This window comes from Myodes glareolus, chromosome 4, assembly GCF_982192425.1.
Source record: "Myodes glareolus chromosome 4, mMyoGla1.1, whole genome shotgun sequence".
NCBI classification, from domain to species: Eukaryota; Metazoa; Chordata; class Mammalia; order Rodentia; family Cricetidae; genus Myodes; species Myodes glareolus.
In genome coordinates this window covers 56,147,492-56,167,337 of record NC_142029.1, presented here as the reverse complement: position 1 = coordinate 56,167,337, position 19,846 = coordinate 56,147,492, and the positions used below count along the sequence as shown (strand labels likewise).

Below are 19,846 nucleotides of genomic sequence, written 5' to 3'. Positions count from 1 at the left end.
CCCTGTTTTCTAAACACTATATGGGTCCTTCAGGGTTGGTTGCTTATCCCCTGCCCTCCAATGGGCATGGAACCGGAGAGAAAGGAAGGAAAGAACTGTTGGGCGCTGAATGAGGAGTCACCCACACTCACAAGAGTGCACACTATTGGAGAACTGGAACACTCGTCCTAGCATGAGGGGTCTGTGCAGAACAGAATGGTTCCCTTGTCCAGCACATGGAAGGCCAGTGGCTGCTCTGGCTGGGGTGCACACCTGAGCCGCTGCAGAGCCGAAGTTAGGTCTGTGCGCAGGTGTATGGATCCTGGAGTGCAACAAGCAAAATGAAAACAAAGCCACTTAGGTAGGATGGCATCATCTTCCATTCAGAAGGACTAGAATGAGGGAGGCTACCGTAAGCACAAAGTAAGGAAAGTTTGACCCGAGCAAGCGGACCAGGGGATTCCTGGAGGGACAGGAGCCTTTCCTAATGAGTCCTTGCACTCATTCCTGAATACTTAGTGAGAACTTACTATGTTCTGAAATTGACCCAAGCTTGAGAGATTTCAAAGACAACAAAATAGACACAATCCATGCTCTTCTGGAATTTATAATTGACTGTGGAGGCAACAGTCACAGATAAATAGACAGTCCCCAGGAGAGATGGCTCAGTTGGCAAACTGCTTGTCGTGGAAGAACAAGGATCTAAGTTCAACCTCCAGAACCCATGTGAAAAGCCACCCAGTAGCTTCACTTAGTGGAACTCACTTATAATCCCAGAACTGGGAAAGCTGAGACAGGTGGATTCATGGGGCTCCCTAGCCAGCTAGCCTAACACACCTGATAAAATCTATGCCAATGACAGACTCTGTCTAAAAATAAAAATAAAAATAACAAAAAATCAGAGTGGCAGTGCCTAAGGAATGATATACTTGTGGTTGACCCCTGACCTCTCCATGCATATACACCCACGTGAGTACACAAGAACACACACACACAATCATAATCACAAAGATAAATGAATAGAAAATCACATGGCAGATGGACAATGCAATCAAACGGTAGAAGATACTAAGAGGCTCAACCTGACTCAAGTCATCAACTACTTGTATTTTTGATTAACTGAACATCAGTTTATGAGGCAAGAACACAGCAAGGTGGGGAGAAAACTCAAGGGAAGGTCCTAAAGGGATTCCTTATCTGTCTCCTTTAAACCTTGGAGTTTGGGGGGGGGGCAAAGTCAGAAAGAGACAGGTGGTAGCCCATTTTCTTTCCTCCAACACATAAGAGAGCAGCTACAAGATAAGTTATAAGTAACTGAGCCTGCTCCATAGAATAAGACCCCCACAGCATTCTGGAACTAAATAATCACACATATTATCACCTACAGAGCTACTGATTCAGACCCCTCCAGACTGTCTCCTTAACAGACCAATGATAGCATTTAGCCAGTTGACCTGGATTCATTTCCAGTAGGGTTAGGATCTTGACCTACTAATTCCACCCAAGTCTACTGACCCCCAGAATTTTCTCCATACAATTATTGACCCATTACAGAATGGGACCAGGATATGTAGGCTTGATTTCAAACTTGGTATTGGCTCTGAGTTTTTAAAGAGTTATCTTTACCAGTGATGTCCTCAGAAGGTTCATCTCTCTACCATGATCAAACCCAGGTGACTCCTTTGCCTGGACTATCCCGATGTATTCACCCATCTCCACTAGTTTGTGCTCTGCAGCAAGTGTCCGAAACTCACACGGATTTCTTTACCCCTCAATGTTACTTCTGTTCTGTGTCTGTGTGACAGACGTGTTGGTCTGCAACAGTGATCCACATCACCAGGGGACTGGGCATCTGCCCCATCTTCCCATCCTAGAGTCTTCACTGATCAGAAGCCTGTCTGGTGCATACAGTTCTTTTGGTAGATTCAGAAACCACCAAGAGTGAATGGAAGCACACTTTGACTTACAAAGCCTCTTCAAAGAATTGTCCACTGTCACATCTACCCACACTCCACTGGTCAAGCCACAAACCAAACCCAAAGTTACAGGTAATAATCCAATCTCTGCAGACCCCTCTTCATCACAAGAGACATCTTCTCTATGACTATAAAATACATCTATGCCCTCCCTAGGAGCTTCAAAAGTCCCTCAGATTACTGCCCAAAGCTATGATGCCCATAAGGTCTAAAGAGGGAAACTTCTGCTCACAAACCTGTGATCCAAAGAGAACATGGTATTTACTGTACAGAGATACAATATACTGTACACAGATACTGTATGCAGAGTCCAGGAGCAGGGTATCCAGTGAGCAGTCTCATTCAGGACAGGGAAGGAAGAAACCCACACTGTCCAGCAGTGTTACAAAACACTGACGCAACCCCATCATACAAAGGTTGTGACGTTCCCTACTGGGGGAAAGGAGAGCTGGCACAGGAGCCCTGACTCCAAATTCTGGGTGCATTTATACACATTGTTCTGTAGTATTTCTGGCTCCAATTTTGGAAAGTCCTTCCTTTTCCATTATCCATCTTGACCAAATCTAATTGTGACACTGGAGAGCAATGTCCTTCTCAGCAGCTGAATGTCTCTCTCCACTGCATTCTATCCAGGAATACTGGGGGCTTAGGGTTTTTCCACATTACTCATAGCCTGGTAAAAGCTCTCCCTTCAGAACTATTCACTGTTGTTTTACAGTTAAGCCAATCATGCCCCTTAACCCCAAATCAATAGGGACAGAGGTGTGTAATCTTACTGGAGGCAGAAAGGAATATTCTAGACTGTCAGAATAACCCCGTGCGGCATTAATGGCTCTTATGAGATTATAACCCATGTGCTGCCCTGTATGGTGGAAAGAAAGGAAGGAAAACCTCTCTCTGGGTCCCTTGATAAGCTGTCCTATACTGCTGTGCCAGTGTCTGTAACATGTGGGCTTGCTTGTTGGGGTTTCTGTCCTGCCCAGTTCCTGCATTCAGTAAGCCCCCAAAGAAATCACACAGAGGTCTATATTAATGATAAACTGATTGGCCCATTAGCTCAAGCTTCTTATTAACTCTTATAACTTATATAGCCCATTATTCTTACCTATGTTAGCCACATGACTCGGTACCTTTTTCAGCAGGGCAGGTCACATCCTGCTTCTTCAGTATCTGGACAGGACTGTGGGAAGAGCTTCCTTCTTCCCAAAATACTCCTGTTCTCATTGCTCCACCTCTACTTCCTGTCTGGTTTTCCCACCTATATGTCCTGCCTGGCTACCGGCCAATCAACGTTTATTTAAAATATATTTGACAGAATATAGAATTGTCCTGCACCAAGTGTCCAGTCTACAGAGTTCCCTTAGCCCCTGTTCAATCACAAGGTGTGGATCTTCCTCAGATCTACCTCTGTGGCCAAAGCTCATGACTGTGAGGAAACTTCTGGCCCAATATTGTATAGACTTGGGATTTCCAAGTCTATTTATGTATTCAGAACATTTATTTTTTTCTCCTCCCCCATCAAGATACCCTTTTCTACTGCAATCTTCTGAGGAAGAAGAAAAGAAGAATTATTAGAAGTTTTGGGGGCAATCCTAAAGCCAGCCACCATCCCACACAGTCCACAGACAGAGATCTGAGAAGCACAAAGATGAGATTTGTGCAGTGCGTAAATTCTGAAGAGAAAGCAAAGTCTGGGCTTTCTAGTCACAGAGGGTATCCCAGAAAAAAAGTTGAAGGAGTTTTTAGTTGGATAATGGTGTACAGTGTAGAAGAGAGAGTCAAAGAGAAGTAAAGAGGTTACTATAGTAATTGGTCCAGGTGAGAAACTATGATGGCATAAGACTGGAGTGAAAGACGGGTGGTGGTGGCACACACCTTTAATCCCAACACTTGGGAGGAAGAGACAGAAGGATCTTTGTGAGTTCAAAGCCAGCCCGGTCTACAAGAGCTAGTTCCAGGACAGGTTCGAAAGCTACAGAGAAACCCTGTCTCAAAACACACACACACACAAAAAAAAGACTGGAAGAACTGAAGTGAAGACATATTGGCTTTGGGAGCCACCTAAACCATAGTACAGGTTTAGTAGGCTCTAAAGGGCCCTGGACGTACAGCATAAAATGTTGCAATGCTCCAAAGCTCGGGCTGAGAACCTTGGAAGTAGGTTTTAGAAAATAATCTGGGTAGCTACTATTTAAAACAGACCTTCTCAGGATATCTTCAGGGAAAGGCTTTGGTTTCTCACAATCAACCATGGACCAGCACATCATGAAACAGTAAGAGAAGCAAGGTTCTTAAAAACAAAGATACAGTCCAGACTGTTGCTATTCTTAGACAGAAAAACTATGAAATTGTACTGTGGATCTGGTCTTGGTAGACCTGTAGCAAGCAGGTGAGTCCAGGCACAGAGCAAGTGAGCAGCCTGTTCTGGAACATTCCCTTCCCCCCCCCCCACACACTCTACAGGGTGAGGCAGACATGAGGAAAACCATCGCAGCACATCCTGACCTGGCGGCACAAGTTCTTCAGGGTGACAGTGACAAGCCAGGAAAGGGGACCTAGTAAAAATCTGGCTTCTGGGCAAGAAGCTGCCTGAAGTTTCCCAGCGCTACTGAAATGAGGTAGAAGTATCTGCTGATGGGTGTGACATCTGCAGATTAAGACAGAAGAGCCAGTAATCACGATGTTGATTAGGGACAGGATGAAATCCCCTTTGCTCGCTGGAAGGTAGAGAAAATGTCAGAGCAAGCCAAGTTTTGAGTTACTTCATCTGGCCTTCATTGGGAATATATAAAGATACTAAATATGATTGAGAATACAATGAGGTTTCTAGCATTAAAGCAGTTTATAATGATTTTAGTACACGCTCTCACCCTTCCACACACACGTGCACAGCATGGTGGGTGTCTAGAATCCCTTCCATTTTAAGACTTGACAGCCTGTCATTTGGCAGCTGACATAGAGTTAGAGGGATGTCAAACCATAAGGATAATAATAGATTCCTGACATTGGGCAGCAAAAATTGCAGCATACACACATGTGTACACGCATGCACACATATATGCATGCATTCTGAGTAATACACATGACCACTTATTTTACAGACAATTTCTGAGTGCCTACTCAATGTGTGACATACTAATCTGACTCTAGAATGGGGCAGGGACATAAACAAATAGGTAAATAATTGTTTCTCAGGAGTGGGTGCTGAGTGAGGGTAGGGAAGACTCTCCACCAAGGCCAACCTGAGAAACTTCCTTCCTAGAGACACGTAGGAGCAGAGAGCAGAAGGACAAGAACGAGAACCGCAGACAGAGGGACCAGCAAGAGCATGGCCTGAGGCTTAACCAAAGATCTCGGCACAGCCATCCGTGCCACCCCCTTTTTTCTGCTTTGGTAGTTAATTATCTCTTTTAGTAGGAATTAAAAGGTAGTAAAAATGCCATTGCTAAAATAAAATATAGCAAATGGCAAAGGGTCAGTCATAAAGTAAGAGAGGGGGCTCCTTACGTTTGTAATTGAGTTCACAGAGTTTGTGTTGTGTTTCTTTTTAAATGGTTTCTGTGTGTAATTGTTTTTAATTGGAAAAGAGAAAGGCAAATAATTTAGCACTCAGACACCCAGAATGTATGTGCCTATGCATATCAGGCACAGGGCTAAGTGGTTGGCATTTATTATCTCATATAAACACTATAATTGACTCTGAACTAGGTGTTTGTGTGAATAAATTCACACAGAGAAGGAAATGACTTGCCCCCAGGAGCAAACAGCAGAGCTGAGATCACACCAGGGCTGTGTGGCTTCAAAACCCTCGCCTTGGCAGTTATGCCCTGGTGCCTACCTCCGAGAGTTATTTAGTGTTCCCATTCTACAGATGAAGAAACCAAGGTTTAGAAAGGTTACAGAATGTGACCAATGGAAGCTGGCAAAGAGGACCAATCATGTCATTTGTGCAAATGGAAACCAGGGCCCTCTTGTTTCAAAATCATTAGGAATTTAAATCATTAAGAATGTAAAGAGAGTGACAGGTAGCCAATCAACCAAGCAGGGGCCCTTTTAAGCAGTAGCTCACATTTCATGCCCTGCCACATTCCAGACTCTTCAGTGACAATAGCTCCTGCCTTGATAGAGGAAGACTGATGAGGTAGCAAAAGAAAATCAACTCAGAAAAGCAAGGAATGCTTTTTGAAGTCTAGTTTAGGACTCAGGTCAATCCAGTGCAACAGCTGGCCTCTGGCTATGGAAGTCCCAGACAATCACACACCCTAGGCCAGCCCAGCTTCCTCTAAGGCTTCTTCTTCTTCATGGGGCTCTTAGGACCCAATATGAGAATAGGGCTCCTCACCTTTCGGGGGGGGGGCTGGTCGCAAAGATAGCAGAGTCTGCCTTCAGATTTCTATAGATTCAGGAGAAGTTGGCAGCTTCCAGAAGCTATTAAAGATAGCTATTAAAGAAGCTTGGCCATGAGCCATGCCAAGCTTCTAGCTGGTACCATCTTAGGGTCTTTGTCAAAAATCAGATGTTCATAGGTGTGTAGATCAATATCTGGATCTTTGATTTGATTCCATTGGTCAACCTCTCTGTTTTTATGCCAGTACCAAGCTGTTTTCATTACTGTAGCTCTGTAATAGAGTTTGATGTCAGGAATGATGATGCCTCTGAAAGTTCCTTTATTGTACAAGATTGTTTTGTCTATTCTGGGTTTTTTGTTTTTCCCTATGAAGTTGGTTATTGTTCTTTCTTTTTTGTTATTTTTTTATTGATTTTTATTGAGCTCTACATTGTTCTTTCAAAGTCTGTGAAGAATTGTGTTGGGATTTTGATGGGGATTGCATTGAATCGATAGATTGGTTTTCATAAGATTGACGTTTTTACTATGTTGATCCTACCTATCCAAGAGCTTCAGGGATCTTTCCATTTTTTGGTATCTTCTTCAATTTCTTTCTTCGAAGACTTAAAGTTCTTGTTGAATAGGTCTTTCACTTCTTTGGTTAGTGTTACCCCAAGATATTTTATGTTATTTGTGGCTATTGTGAAAGGTAATATTTCTCTGATTTCTCTCTCTGATTCTTTATCATTATATATAGGAGGGTTACTGATTTTTTTGAGTTGATCTTGTATCCTCCCACATCACTGAAGGTATTTATCAGCTGTAGGAGTTCTCTGGTAGAGTTTTTGGGATCATTTATATATACTATCATATCATCTGCAATTAACAAAAGTTTGACTTCTTCCTTTCCAATTTGAAGTCCCTTGATCTCCTTTTGGTGCTATGATTTTCTCATAGAATCAACTCTGTTTCATTGATTCTTTTGTATTGTTTTCTTTGTTACTATTTTTGTTGATTTCAACCCTCAATTTGATTATTTCCTGTCTTCTACTCCTTCTGGGTGAGTCTGCCTCTTTTTGTTCTAGAGCGTTCATGTGTGCTGTTAAGTCACTAATGTGAGCTTTCTCCATTTTCTTTATGTGGACACTTAGTGTTATAAACTTTCTTCTTAGCACTGCTTTCATCATGTCCCATAGGTTTGGTTATGTTGTACCTTCATTTTTGTTTAATTCTAGAAAGTCTTTAATTTCTTTCTTTCTTTCTTCCTTGACCCAGGAGTGGTTCAGTAGTTCACTGTTCAATTTTCATGAGTTTGTAAGCTTTCTGAGAGTAGTATTGTTATTAAATTTCAACTTTAATCCATGGTGATCTGATAAGACACAGAAGATTACTCCATTTTTTTGTATCTGTGGAGGTTTGCTTTGTTATAAAGTATGTGATCAATTATAGAGAAGGTTCCATGAGGTGCTGAGAAAAAGGTATATTTTTTTGTGTTTGGGTGGAATGTTCTATAGATGTCTGTTAAGTCTATTTGTTTCATGATATCTGTTAGTTCTTTTATTTCTCTGTTAAGTTTCTGTCTGGTTGACCTGTCCATTGGCGATAATGGAGTGTTGAAGTCTCCTACTATTAGTCTGTGGGGTTTGATGTGAGATTTAAGTTTTAGTAATGTTTCTTTTACATATGTGGGTGCTCTTGTATTTGGGGTATAGATGTTCAGGATTGAGACTACATCTTGAAGGATTGATCCTGTTATGAGTATGAAGTGTCCTTCTCCATCTCTTCTCATTGATTGTAGCTTGAAATCTATTTTGTTAGATATTAGGATAACTACACCCACTTGTTTCTTAGGTCCATTTGATTGGAAAACCTTTCCCCAACCCTTTACTCTGTGATAATGTCTGTCTTTGAGGTTTAGGTGTATTTCTTGTATACAGCAAAAGGCTGGATTCTGTTTTTGTATCCATTCTCTGATCCTGTGTCTTTTTATAGGTAAATTGAGTCCATTGATATTTTTTTTTGCAGTGTGACTTTTTTTGTTTTCCTTTATTCTTAAGAATTTCATACAGGTATACAATGAAATATGGTCTCATCTACCCACAGTTTCTCCCTCCAAGCCTCCATATTCCCCATAGCATGTCCCTTTTCCTACTTTCTCTGCCTGTCTCTGTTTGTGTCTGTCTGACTATCTGCCTGTCTGCCTGCCTCTTTCAATAGCCAACTAAGTCCAGTTAATGCTTTCCATATGTATATAGGCATGGAGTCACCCACCAATGCATGGGAAACCTCTTGGGACATCCTCCAAAAGGAATGATGCTCCTTTTGAACCCAAAAATTATCAGCTGGCAATAGTTGCTCTGTACAGTGTGGAGCCTAAAACAATCTACTCCATCATGACGGAAACATGAGCAAGGAAGTCAGGACCACGAGGGGTGCATCCACCCACTGAGACACTGGGACGGATCTAATGGGAGCTCACCTAGGCCAGCTGGACTGGGAGTGATGGAGCATGTGATCAAACTGGACACTCTGAATGTGACTGGCAATGAAGGTTGACTGAGAAGCCAAGGACAATGGCACTGGGTTTCGATTCTACTGCATGGACTGACTTTGTGGGAACCTGGTTTGTTTAGATGCTTACCTTTATAGACCTGGATGGAGGGGGAAGACCTTGGACTTCCCACGGGGCATGGAAACCTCTTAGGACTAGGGAGGGTGGGGGAGGTGGGGAGAGGTAGGGAAAAGGGAGGCAGGGAGGAGGTGGAAATTTTTAATAAATAAATTAATTAATTTAAAAAATTAAAAAAACCCAAAACCTACAGTTGGAAAGATCATAGGCCCAAGTATAGAACCTTCAATTCCTACTTCAATAAATGAGCCTGCTGTCAAATTGTCTTCTTAATATGTATTCTAGAGAACTGAACTTCTTTCAACCTTAGTCGAAACGATTCCTTCTGCAGTCAATGAAAACATATATAACTAGTCAAAGTGCTGAGAGTAAGAGACTGGTGGGTCAGCCACAAGCCAACACTTATATAATCCCTGAGCACACTCTAGGCAAGACTCTGGGAACATCTTGGGAGAGTAGGTGGAAAGAAGTATGTTCAGGAAGACTGTGAAATGTTGTCTTCTAAACATGATGAAGCTTTTGTACTTAGGAACATATAGACACTATGTTTACAAGATTGAGAAAGTTCATTGATATTGAGATATTACTGATCAGTGGTTATTAATTCCTGTTATTTTTCAGTAGTAGTGTTTGTGTGTTTTCCTTCTTTGGATTTTGCTGATGGGAGGTTATCTGTTACCTGTGTTTTTGTGGGTGCAGTTAGCTTCCGTGGATTGGGATTTTCCTTCTAGCACTTTCTGTAGGACTGGGTTTGTGGATATGTATTGTTTAAATCTGTTTTTGTCATGGAATGTCTTGTTTTCTCCATCGATGGTGATTGAAATCTTTGCTGAGTATAGTAATCTGGGCTTGCATCTGTGGTATCTTAGTGGCTACAGCATATCTGCCAAGGACCTTCTGGCTTTTATGGTTTCCATTGAGAAGTTGGGTATAATTCTGATACGTCTACTTTTATGTGACTTGACCTTTTTCCTTTGCAGCTCTTACTATAATTTCTTTATTATGTATGTTTTGAGTTTTGATTATTATATGGTGAGGGAATTTTTTTTGATCCAGCCTATTTGGTGTTCTGTAAGCTTCTTGTACCTTGATAGGGATATACTTCTTTAGGTCAGAAAAGTTTTCTTCTATGATTTTGTTGAATATATTTTCTTTGCCTTTGAACTGGAGTTCTTCTCCTTCTTCTACCCTTATTATTCTTAGCTTTGGCCTTTTCATGGTGTCCCAAATTTCCTGGATGTTTTATGTTAAGAATTTGTTGGATTTAATGTTTTCTTTGACAAATAAGTCTATTTCCTCTATAGTATCTTCAATACCTGAGATTCTTTCTTCTATATCTTGTATTGTGTTGGTTATACTTGTCTCTGTAGTTCCCGTTTGTTTACCCAGATTTTCCATATCCAGAATTTCCTTGGTTTGTGTTTTCTATATTACCTCTATTTCAGTCTTCAAGTCTTGAACTGTTTGCTTCACCAGTTTGATTGTTTTTTCTTGGTTTTCTTGGGTTTCTTTGAGGGATTTATTAATTTCTTTTTTTCTATGCATGATTGGCAAATCTCAAGAGTGCTAATTTATTTTTTTTGAAAGTAATTTTATTAAATTATGAAAGTTTCCATTTACGCCCCTCTTCCCAACGCCCTCGCACTCCCTCTCCTCCTCCCTCTTTGTCCCTAAGGGCAGTCAGGGTTTCCTGCCCTGTGGGAAGTTCAAGTTCCTCCCCCATCCCTCCAGGTCCAGGAAGGTGAGTATCCAAACAGACTGGATCCCAAAAATCCAGTATATGCAGAGGAAACTAGTCCCAGTGTCATTGTCAACGGCTTCTCAGAAAGACTCCAGGCCAGCCACATTCAGAGAATCCGGCCACATTCAGAGAATCTGGTTGGATCACGTGCTCGTTCAGTCCCAGTCCAACTGCCCTTGGTAAACTCTCATTAGATCCAACCCCTTGTATCAGTGGGTGATAGCATCCCTTGCAGTCCTTCGTCATTTTCTTCCTCCTTCTGCTCCTCATTTGGATCTTGGGGGGCTCAGTCCGGTGCTCCAATGTGGGTCTCCGTCTGTATCGCCATCCAACGCCAGATGAAGGATCTATGGTGATAAGCAAAATATTCATCAGTATGGTTATGGGCCAAGGCCGGTTCAGGCACCCTCTCCTCTGTCCAGAGAACAATCTGGGGATCTCTCCTTGGACCTGGAATCCCATATATAATCAAGTTTCCTGTAAACTCTAAAATGACTCCCTTAGTTGAAATATATTCTTCCCTGATCCCATATTCATCCTTCCTCCCTTCCCTCCATCCCGGTCAACTGAGCTTTCTCCATTCCTCCCCTACTCCCTTCTCTCTAACCCTCTCCCCTTCCAACAACCCTCCCACCCCCCCCATGCACCCAAGGTTACCTGGAACTCTTGACTATTTCCTACCTCCTGGCGGATAGCTAAATAATCTTCATCAGGTTCGTCTTCTTATTTAGCTTCTCTAGGATCACGAATAATAGGCTCAAAGACCTTTAATTATGGTTAGAATCCACTTATGAGTGAATACATACCGTGTTCCTCTTTTTGGGTCTGGCTTACCTCACTCAGTAAAGCGTTTTCTATGTCCATCCATTTGCATGCAAAATTCAAGATGTCATTATTTTTTACCGCTGAGTAAAACTCTAATATGTATATGTTCCACACCTTTTTTAACCATTCTTCTATTGAGGGGCACCTAGGCTGTTTCCAGGTTCTGGCTATTACAAATAGTGCTGCTATGAACATAGCTGAACAAATGCTTTTGTAGTATGTTCGGGAATCTCTAGGGTATATTCCCAAGAGAGGAATTGCTGGGTCCTGAGGGAGGCTGACTCCCAGTTTCCTGAGAAACCGCCACACTGATTTCCACAGTGGCTGCACAAGTTTGCATTCCCACCAACAATGGATGAGTGTTCCCCTCATTCCACATCCTCTCCAGCATAGGCTATCATTGGTGTTTTTAACTTTAGCTATTCTGACAGGTGTAAGATGGTATCTCAAAGTGGTTTTGATTTGCATTTCCCTGATCGCTAAGGAGGTTGAGCATGACCTTAAGTGTCTTCTGGCCATTCGAAGTTCATCTGTTGTGAATTCTCTATTCAGATCAGTACCCCATTTTTTAATTGGGTTAATTAGAGTTTTAGTGTCTAGTTTCTTGAGTTCTTTGTATATTCTGGAGATCAGACCTTTGTCTGATGAGGTGTTGGTGAAGATCTTCTCCCAGTCAGAAGGCAGCCTTCTTGTCACTGGGTTCTGGTGTTACCATGTTGCTTTTTAGGTTTTTGGATGAATTCTTTCATGGTGCCTACCCATCTCTTCCTTCAAATGAGGCAAGAAGTATCTTTGTTCCTTGGCCCAATCCTTACAGTGGCTGTCTGAGTATTTGGGATTTTTTTTGTCTGCTCTGTATTGTCAATGTCTGTGTCTCAGGAAGCCTCTGAGGTCTCTCTAAGCCTGTTCTCTTGGTCTTCTCTCCTGGTTCGCTCTCTTGGTCCTCTCTCTTGGTCCCCTCAGTATTGTAGCACACTGTGTTTCAGAGTTCCACTGAGGTTGCAGGAGGATAGGTGAGTTTGGGGTTGGGATGAAGCTAGTAGTTTGCAGGGTCCAGTGGATGGGGTTGGGTAATGGGAGAGCCTACCTGCAGGAAACTCTCCTGCTGGCTGACTAGAAAAGCTAAGGGAGTTGGAGAAGGTGTCCAGGGTTTTATCCCACTGTGGAGGTACTAGAGGGTGGTAATCTCCTGTCACATGGTTGTTCACTTACCTCTTAAATCCCCTCAATACTGGAGCAAGCTGTGTTTCAGAGTTCTACTGATGTTGCAGGAGGATAGGCGAGTTTGGGGGCAGGTTGAGTCTCATAGCTTAGAGGGTCCAGTGGATGGGATTGGGAAAATCTCCTGCTTGGTGGCTAGAAAAACATAGGGAGTTGGAGGAGGGGCCCAGAGTGGAGGTCCTAGAGTGTAGGGTGTTCCTCACTGTGGCTCCAGCAACAATTGTGTCCTGATGTGTTGACTGCACACACTGATGGCAACAATGGATGGTAACAAGCTAGATTAAAACACTCTTGCTTCCTCCAGAACGCCCTTGAGTGTCCTCAGCAGTATGAATTTGCTCTTTGCTCCTTGCTGTCTATCTGTTGATCCTGTCAGCCTTAAGCTGGCAGGTGACTGTGGGTCTCCTGAAAGTAAAAGTGAGGACTCTGACTCCCATCACCCAGGTTCTGTCTGGTTCAGAGTAGGAGCTTAGTATGTTAGAACATGGAATAATGATAAGAAAGGAATGTACATGATGACTGCAACAGCAGTAGCCTCCACTCTTGGGGTTTGGCCTCCAAATGTAGTTCAAACACAGAAAAACTGTATTTGAGTGATCCTCATTGTCCAGTGAGAGAGATGAAAACTCAGAGGAGTCCAGTGAGTCAGCCCTCATATCCAAGAGCACAGGTAGCAGACCCGGAGTTTAAACTGTCCAGATGTAGAGATGACACTCTGTAAATTGACCGAATTATACTGGATGAATATTATTCAAATTTTGTATATTTAGAAAGGACATGAAAATACCTATTTATGTCTCCTCCTTGGCCCTGAAATTAAATCTAAATCTCTTATGCAGCATTCACCCTTTGTCTTTCACTTGACTGCTGAAGTCTACACCTTCCTTACCCACTGTCCCCATCTGGATGCACAAGATGGCCACTGCTTGGTACCATGGTAGCTTCTTCTGGTTGCAGAGTGAGACCCTTGCTGCCCAAATCCAAGTTACTAAGTTTCTCTTGGGGGAAGCACTGAAAGATTTCTGTTCAGACCTATTGGGGAACTCCTTTCTCGCCTTCGCACTCCCCAGTATTCCAATATCCAGCTTATTCCCAGTTTATGGGAATCCAACATCTTCCCTGGAGACCTGATGATCCTTCAACTGCCAAAAACTGAGACTGAGAAGAGCTAGAGGCACCCAGGCATGCACAGCTAGTGAAAGTAAGGAGATTGTCTAGGCCAGCCTGTGCCTGTTCCTTTCATCCTTCTGTGACATTCCCAAAGGCCAGGTTGGAACAACGACCTGAGTGTCTTGGTAGAAAAGCCACAAAGCCCATACTTCCTGGAAATCTCTGATTTGCTTCTTTTCAGCTCTAGGCACTGAATGTGAAGTTTTTAGGTGGTTACTAGTCTCCCAGTAAGAAAATGTGAGAGCCCTAAATTTAGCAAGAATTTTAATAAGATCACCAGGTTTCCAAATCCTTAATCCACAGAAAGGAGTTTAAATCCCAATGCCATGTCTCTCTTCGCATCTTCAGGAAAGCTGGCAGGGTAATTTAGGCCTCGTTATTAAAACAGCAGGAAGTCGACTTCCTTCTGTTCACTTAAGAAAAAAAAATTGAATCAGTTTATAAACCAGCATCTAGACCCTTTCCAGATCAACAAGAATATGTTTACAAGGAGGATGTTCAGAGACATTTGGGACACTTGTGATCCCAGCAGTGAGGTCCTCATGGGAAGGTCCTTGGATGGGCCCTTAGGCTGAACTGGCTCTCTCGAGGCTCATAATCAGCCAAGGAGCAGATGGAATCATTTCAGATGAAGCAGCAGAGGCCGTGAGATGACAGCGGCTTTGCTGAGATCACATGTCTGCATTTGGAGAAGCTGAGATTCAAGTCCAAATCTCTCCAGTCTCCTATATAAGAATGGTTCCCCAGGTCTCGTGAAGCCACAGCTGAAAATTGGTGTGACTTCCCCAGGGTCACACAAGTCCTTTGCAAAATCTCCCTCACTGAACCCGGGGATTTGCCGGGAGTGAGAACCACTGCCATTTTCACAGACTCAGTTTTGACCATGGGTGTGCATGAAACCCAAGAATGGAGGGTTATCGCTGCCGCTACCCTCATGCGTGTCTTTTCATTCCAGAAGCCAAGAAGTTACCAACTGCCTCGAAGTCAGGCTGAAGCCATCCACACTCTTTGGTCCTTTGCCAATGACAGGATTGTCCCTTTAAGAAACCAGTGCAAATAGGTCTTTAAACATGAATCTGCAAAAACTCCTGGTGAATTCTCAGGCTCAGCAGGGAACTTCTGCAAAAGAGTTGTGGCCCTGGGCAAGTCACACCAATTTTCAGCTGTCAGCTTCCTCATTTGTGCAATTAAGGCAATAACATCCCCACGCTGGGTCCCAGGGAGGGTTAAGTAGGAATGCAGATGTAGAAGTGCTTGGTGGATGAACTGACCGATAAGCATTTCCTGGCGCATTATTTAATAAGTGGTAACTTAATAGCAATGTAGCTTTCAAAAAAATGCCCCCTTGTTTGATGGTGCAAAACCCTGTTTTTAATTCCTTCTCCCTAAATTCTGAGTAGTTGTTGCAAATCTATGGATACCACTCAGCCTCTGGAAGCACAGATGATTTCCTTGAAGTTCCATAGCAGGTGGTAGGGCTGGGGTTAATATCAGGAAGGCTGGACCGAGGGGCCTATTTTTAAACACTGTGCTCTCTCACCTGCCAGACAAAGAGGGCGACTAGACATGTTGTTTGGCAAAGGCCGGATGTGATGACTTCCTTTTGTCTCTCTCAAGCCCTCCTCAGCCTCTGTTTGCAGGAGTTGGAGATGTTTGTGTAAGCTCCCTACTCTCTCAAGGACGCTGTCTTGGAAAGCTTCATTGATTTTTTTTACTGGACAGTGGCAATTTTGTCTGTTCCTCATAACCCTCTGAAACAAGCCTTGTGAGGTCCCCAAAGCAACTGGCAATGTGCTACTTTTAAAGCTCTTTTGTACCTGACTTTTCCATACTGGCCAGAAGAGGGTCCGGCCCTCCCAACCAAGGGGCTGTCCAGAGGCTACTGGGCCAGCCTTCGACTGGCTTTATGTCACGATTTAGTTTCTGCTCTGTTTGCTCTCTTTTTGTGATATATGAGATGGGATTTCTCATCCATTCTGATCTCTAAATTAGAAAGACGGCCTCAAAGCCGATGGGATAAATGGAGTGAGCTCTGTGACCAAAGCCTGTGCAGGGAAGGACTTTTACACCTGAGGGCCCTCAGTTCGTGAGGCTGGACTCACACCAAAGTCCCCTTCACAAAACCATTTGCAACTCACTAAGAGAATAGTAGGGAGCAGGAGAGGCGAAAGCAGGCTGGTGCCGGAGAATTGTCTGTATTCTATCAATCATGTTTTAAATAAATGCTGATTGGTCATTAGCCAGGCAGGAAATATAGGCAGGAAAACCAGACAGGAAGTAGTGGTGGGGAATTGAGAACAGGAGTATTCTGGGAAGAAGGAAGCCCAATCCTTTCCAGTACTGCGCAGATCACAGAAGAAGCAAGATGTGACCTGCCCCATTGAGAAAGGTACTGAGCCATGTGGCTAACATAGATAAGAATAATGGGTTAATATAAGCTACAAGAGCTAATAAGAAGCCTTAGCTAATGGGCAAATCAGTTTTATAACTTATAGAGATCTCTGTGTGATTTTCTCTGGGACTAAATGGCTGGGGGACCGGGCAGGAGAGAAATCCCAACAAGCCCTGCCCTCATGTTACAGCAGGCCATCTCCTTGATGCTATATCCTATTTGGAGGAAAACAGATTCTCCATTGTCAGCTATGGACCAAATGCTTTGCCAAAAGCAGAAAAGCAAATGTGTTCTGTGCTGCTGTGGCAAGGGATGGGTCTAAAGGACTGAAGACAGAGCGGGTGGGACAGCAACAGGGAGTTGTGGATGGGCTTTGGACTCTGGCTGGTGCCTAAGATGGGCTGCCACTGCAGCAGTGAGGTCTCCAGCCTTCTCCAGACCCTCCTGGCAAATATTTCCTGTGGAAGGAACTATCTGTGGATAATTCACAAGTAGCCATCACAACCCTGCTCTTAAGGAGTTCGCAATTAATGAGGGCGACAAGCCACAGGTGGATAGTTTCCAAGTGCTGTCTTTGGAGATTCTGAGCACTTTCCTCTGACAGCTGAAAGTATCTGGACCAGGGGCCTGCATACTTTCAGTCACCTCCCAAACTCAGGGCCTAATAGTTCATGAGAATGTGACAAGCCCTGAAGAAGCGTGATGGAGGCATCTACCTAGACAAGAGATCTCAGAAGGCTGTGTGGAGGATGCGGCAGGAAGGAAGGGGATACCGTGTAGAGGAAACAGTGTGATCTAACACAGCTGCAGAAATCTTTCTGTCTCTGGGACACATTACTCGCTAATTGTGGATGGCTTCTTAGAATTCTATGATTCTTGAACAAAAGCTTCCCTTGCCTTTGTTCTATGGTTTGTTCTTGGGATGGACTGGGGACTTTGGACCCCAGTTGGGGTGCAGAGGTCTTTGTGGGTGTAATAGGATGGTCTTATCTCAGCTCCTGGAGGCTGTGATTAGCTATATTTTCCCTTGTGGGTTTAGATATGCTCACCAGAACAACCTCCAATTGTCAGTTCCCTGGCGTTGACCCTTAGAACCGTGATGTGCAACTTCCACTCACGATGTGACTTAATAATCTCTATCAAAGGCAGCCAATTCACGTGGGAGCCCTGAACTAAACCTGTGTTACATGGCTATCTAGAACTTGTAGGACTCGGCTAGGAACAGGCATTCCTCACCTGGCCCTCGGAAACCTCAATCAGAACCCCATTATATGCAGAAATATATTGTAACACTTGACCCTCACCCCAGCTCTGTAAACTTGTATTAATGTCATTGCTGTGCTGATGAGGTGGTGCCTGCAGCTTGGGAGCCTTTAGAACCTGCTCAGGAACCCCCGGTAAAACCAAGATCTTGCAGCCATTACACCAAGTAGAGCACATCAGGCCTTAGCATTCAGGCCTCAAGTTCATGTGTGGACACTCGATCTAAAGGCGCCATTGCCTCCCTTCTCCTGAAGGCAGCTTGGCCTTATTCTTCATCTCCCTCTCTTTCATTCCTGACTCCTTCACTGTTGCATCCATGTGTGGCATGGTGTGGCGTGTAGAAACACCAAACAAATGGCTCATCAGTAAAGGAAGTCACCTGGCTGGTCCCTAAGGCCAGCTTTCTCCATGTATCATCTCTTTGATGGATGCCAGTGTCCCACTAGGGACTCGTGTGCCTGATGGCTGCACGCTGACATAAAGTCCCTCAAATACAGGTGACATCAGACATTTCATAGGTTTCCGTTTCTACCTGGCAAAAGGACACCATCTAATGATGTTCTACAGGATAAAGACTTGGGACTTGTCACCTCATTGCATCCATAGTTTTCATTCTGCACTGACTCCACTCACCCTGCAGCTTCTGAGTACAGTGGAGAGCGGAGAGACAGCCTCTCAGAGGTACCCTTGCATTATGGAACTCTGACTGCCACCAGGGACCACGCATTATCAGTCTCTGAAAGCTTGCTTTGTCCTGAATCCCTGACTCTGACTTTCGATTGCTGCTATTATGTGTCAATCAGTTCCCCCTTGAACCCACTCAGTGTTTATTCTCCCTGATTGCTCTGTTCTTCTGTGCTGCCATTTTGATTGTGACTCTTGCTTCTCTTCAATGCTTTATCACCTCACAATTATTTTCCCACTGAAAAGTCGTGATGACAGAGCAATCATCTAGACTTGAATCTCACAGTTCTGAATGTTTGAGATTCCCATCACTCTCCTCTGTAACCTCGCGTAAGCCTTGGAGGACCATGCTTCCTTTTGTTTGTAAATAAAATACATATGTTCCTAATAAACATCGAATGTGATAAAATGGTGAAGACTGGATAAGACGCAGCTCTCTAAATGTCTCCAGTAAGTCACATAAAAGGGAAAAGGAGAGAGCGCAGGCCTCAGCCCACCCACACCATCGGTCCCATTTTCCATCCCTGTCAGACCCTCCTCCCACCATTGCACAGTGATACACAAGCTCAGAGTGCTCCCCATTCACTTCCACCAGCAAATGCCAGACATCTTCAAGGCCAGGTGACTCAGTCTCCTTGAAATTCTTGGATGAGATGTGTGCATGCTTTTCTTTCTGCCTTTTTAATGGTTTTTAATGCTGTGCCTCATTCTGTTTTCCCCACAATACATCATGAACTGAGAAACAGGTAGATGACCAAGGTGTATACATAGATATATTCCGTATAGTCGTCTGTGTCTCTGGCAGCTGGGAACAGCCTTCTGGTTCACCTGCTGTTTCCTTAGGGTGGGGTGAGATCTTTAATGTGGCAAATGTAAAATTTCCATTATCCTCAGACTGTTTGCTAATCTATTTGTTGAAACAAATGATTTATTGGAACGAATTCGTCTTTTCAAAACAAATGGCCTAGCAGGACTGACTGTAACTGATTTAATCTTCTTGTTTATTCAGACTGGACCAAAAGGATTGAGTACCAGCCTGGCTCGGGGAGTATGCCCTTGTTCCCCAGCATCCACCTGGAGACGTGCGATGGCGCTGTGTCTTCCCTCCAGGTCACCACCGAGCTGCAGACTAATTACATCGGCAAGGGCTGTGACCGTGAGACCTACTCCGAGAAATCCCTTCAGAAATTATGTGGTAGGCTTTTCTTTTGAGAATTTGTTCAATTAATAGCTTTCCAGTGATACATGCAAATTAAGTTTATCTAATTAGACCGCAGAGGGAAAGGAAACCCAGCCTTCCCAACCTGCATCAGCCCTCCTGGACGGATATTTGCTTAGGGCAGAAGGGTCAGAAAACTCAGCTTTTGGCCTCAAGCACAACTGATTCAGAGTCTGCTTGCCAGTCGTGTGGCTTTGGGCAAATAGCATGACAGAGCTTCCATTCTGTGCTGGTAATATGGGGATTAAACAGCAAAGTTCAGTTAAAAGTTTCTGACACAGAACCAAGTGACACTCAAGGTCCTTCTGCCATGCCAGGTTCTCAAGAGCTTCTTGCCTAGGACCATTATAAAAAGGGGAGTCAGACACCTGCAAAAACATTTGGCTCATTTCCACCAAGCAGCTACATAATTTTCAAGGC

At 43.7% G+C, this 19,846-nt stretch overlaps 1 protein-coding gene across 1 annotated transcript in view; it reads left to right on the top strand.

Moving 5' to 3' along the window:
- Positions 1-19,846, top strand: part of Clstn2 (calsyntenin 2) — a 592,274-nt gene that overhangs the window by 477,943 nt on the left and 94,485 nt on the right. The window contains exon 6 of the mRNA XM_048452571.3: positions 19,217-19,402. Within this exon, the coding sequence (XP_048308528.3) occupies positions 19,217-19,402 (186 nt within the window). The remainder of the gene's footprint in view (positions 1-19,216; positions 19,403-19,846) is intronic.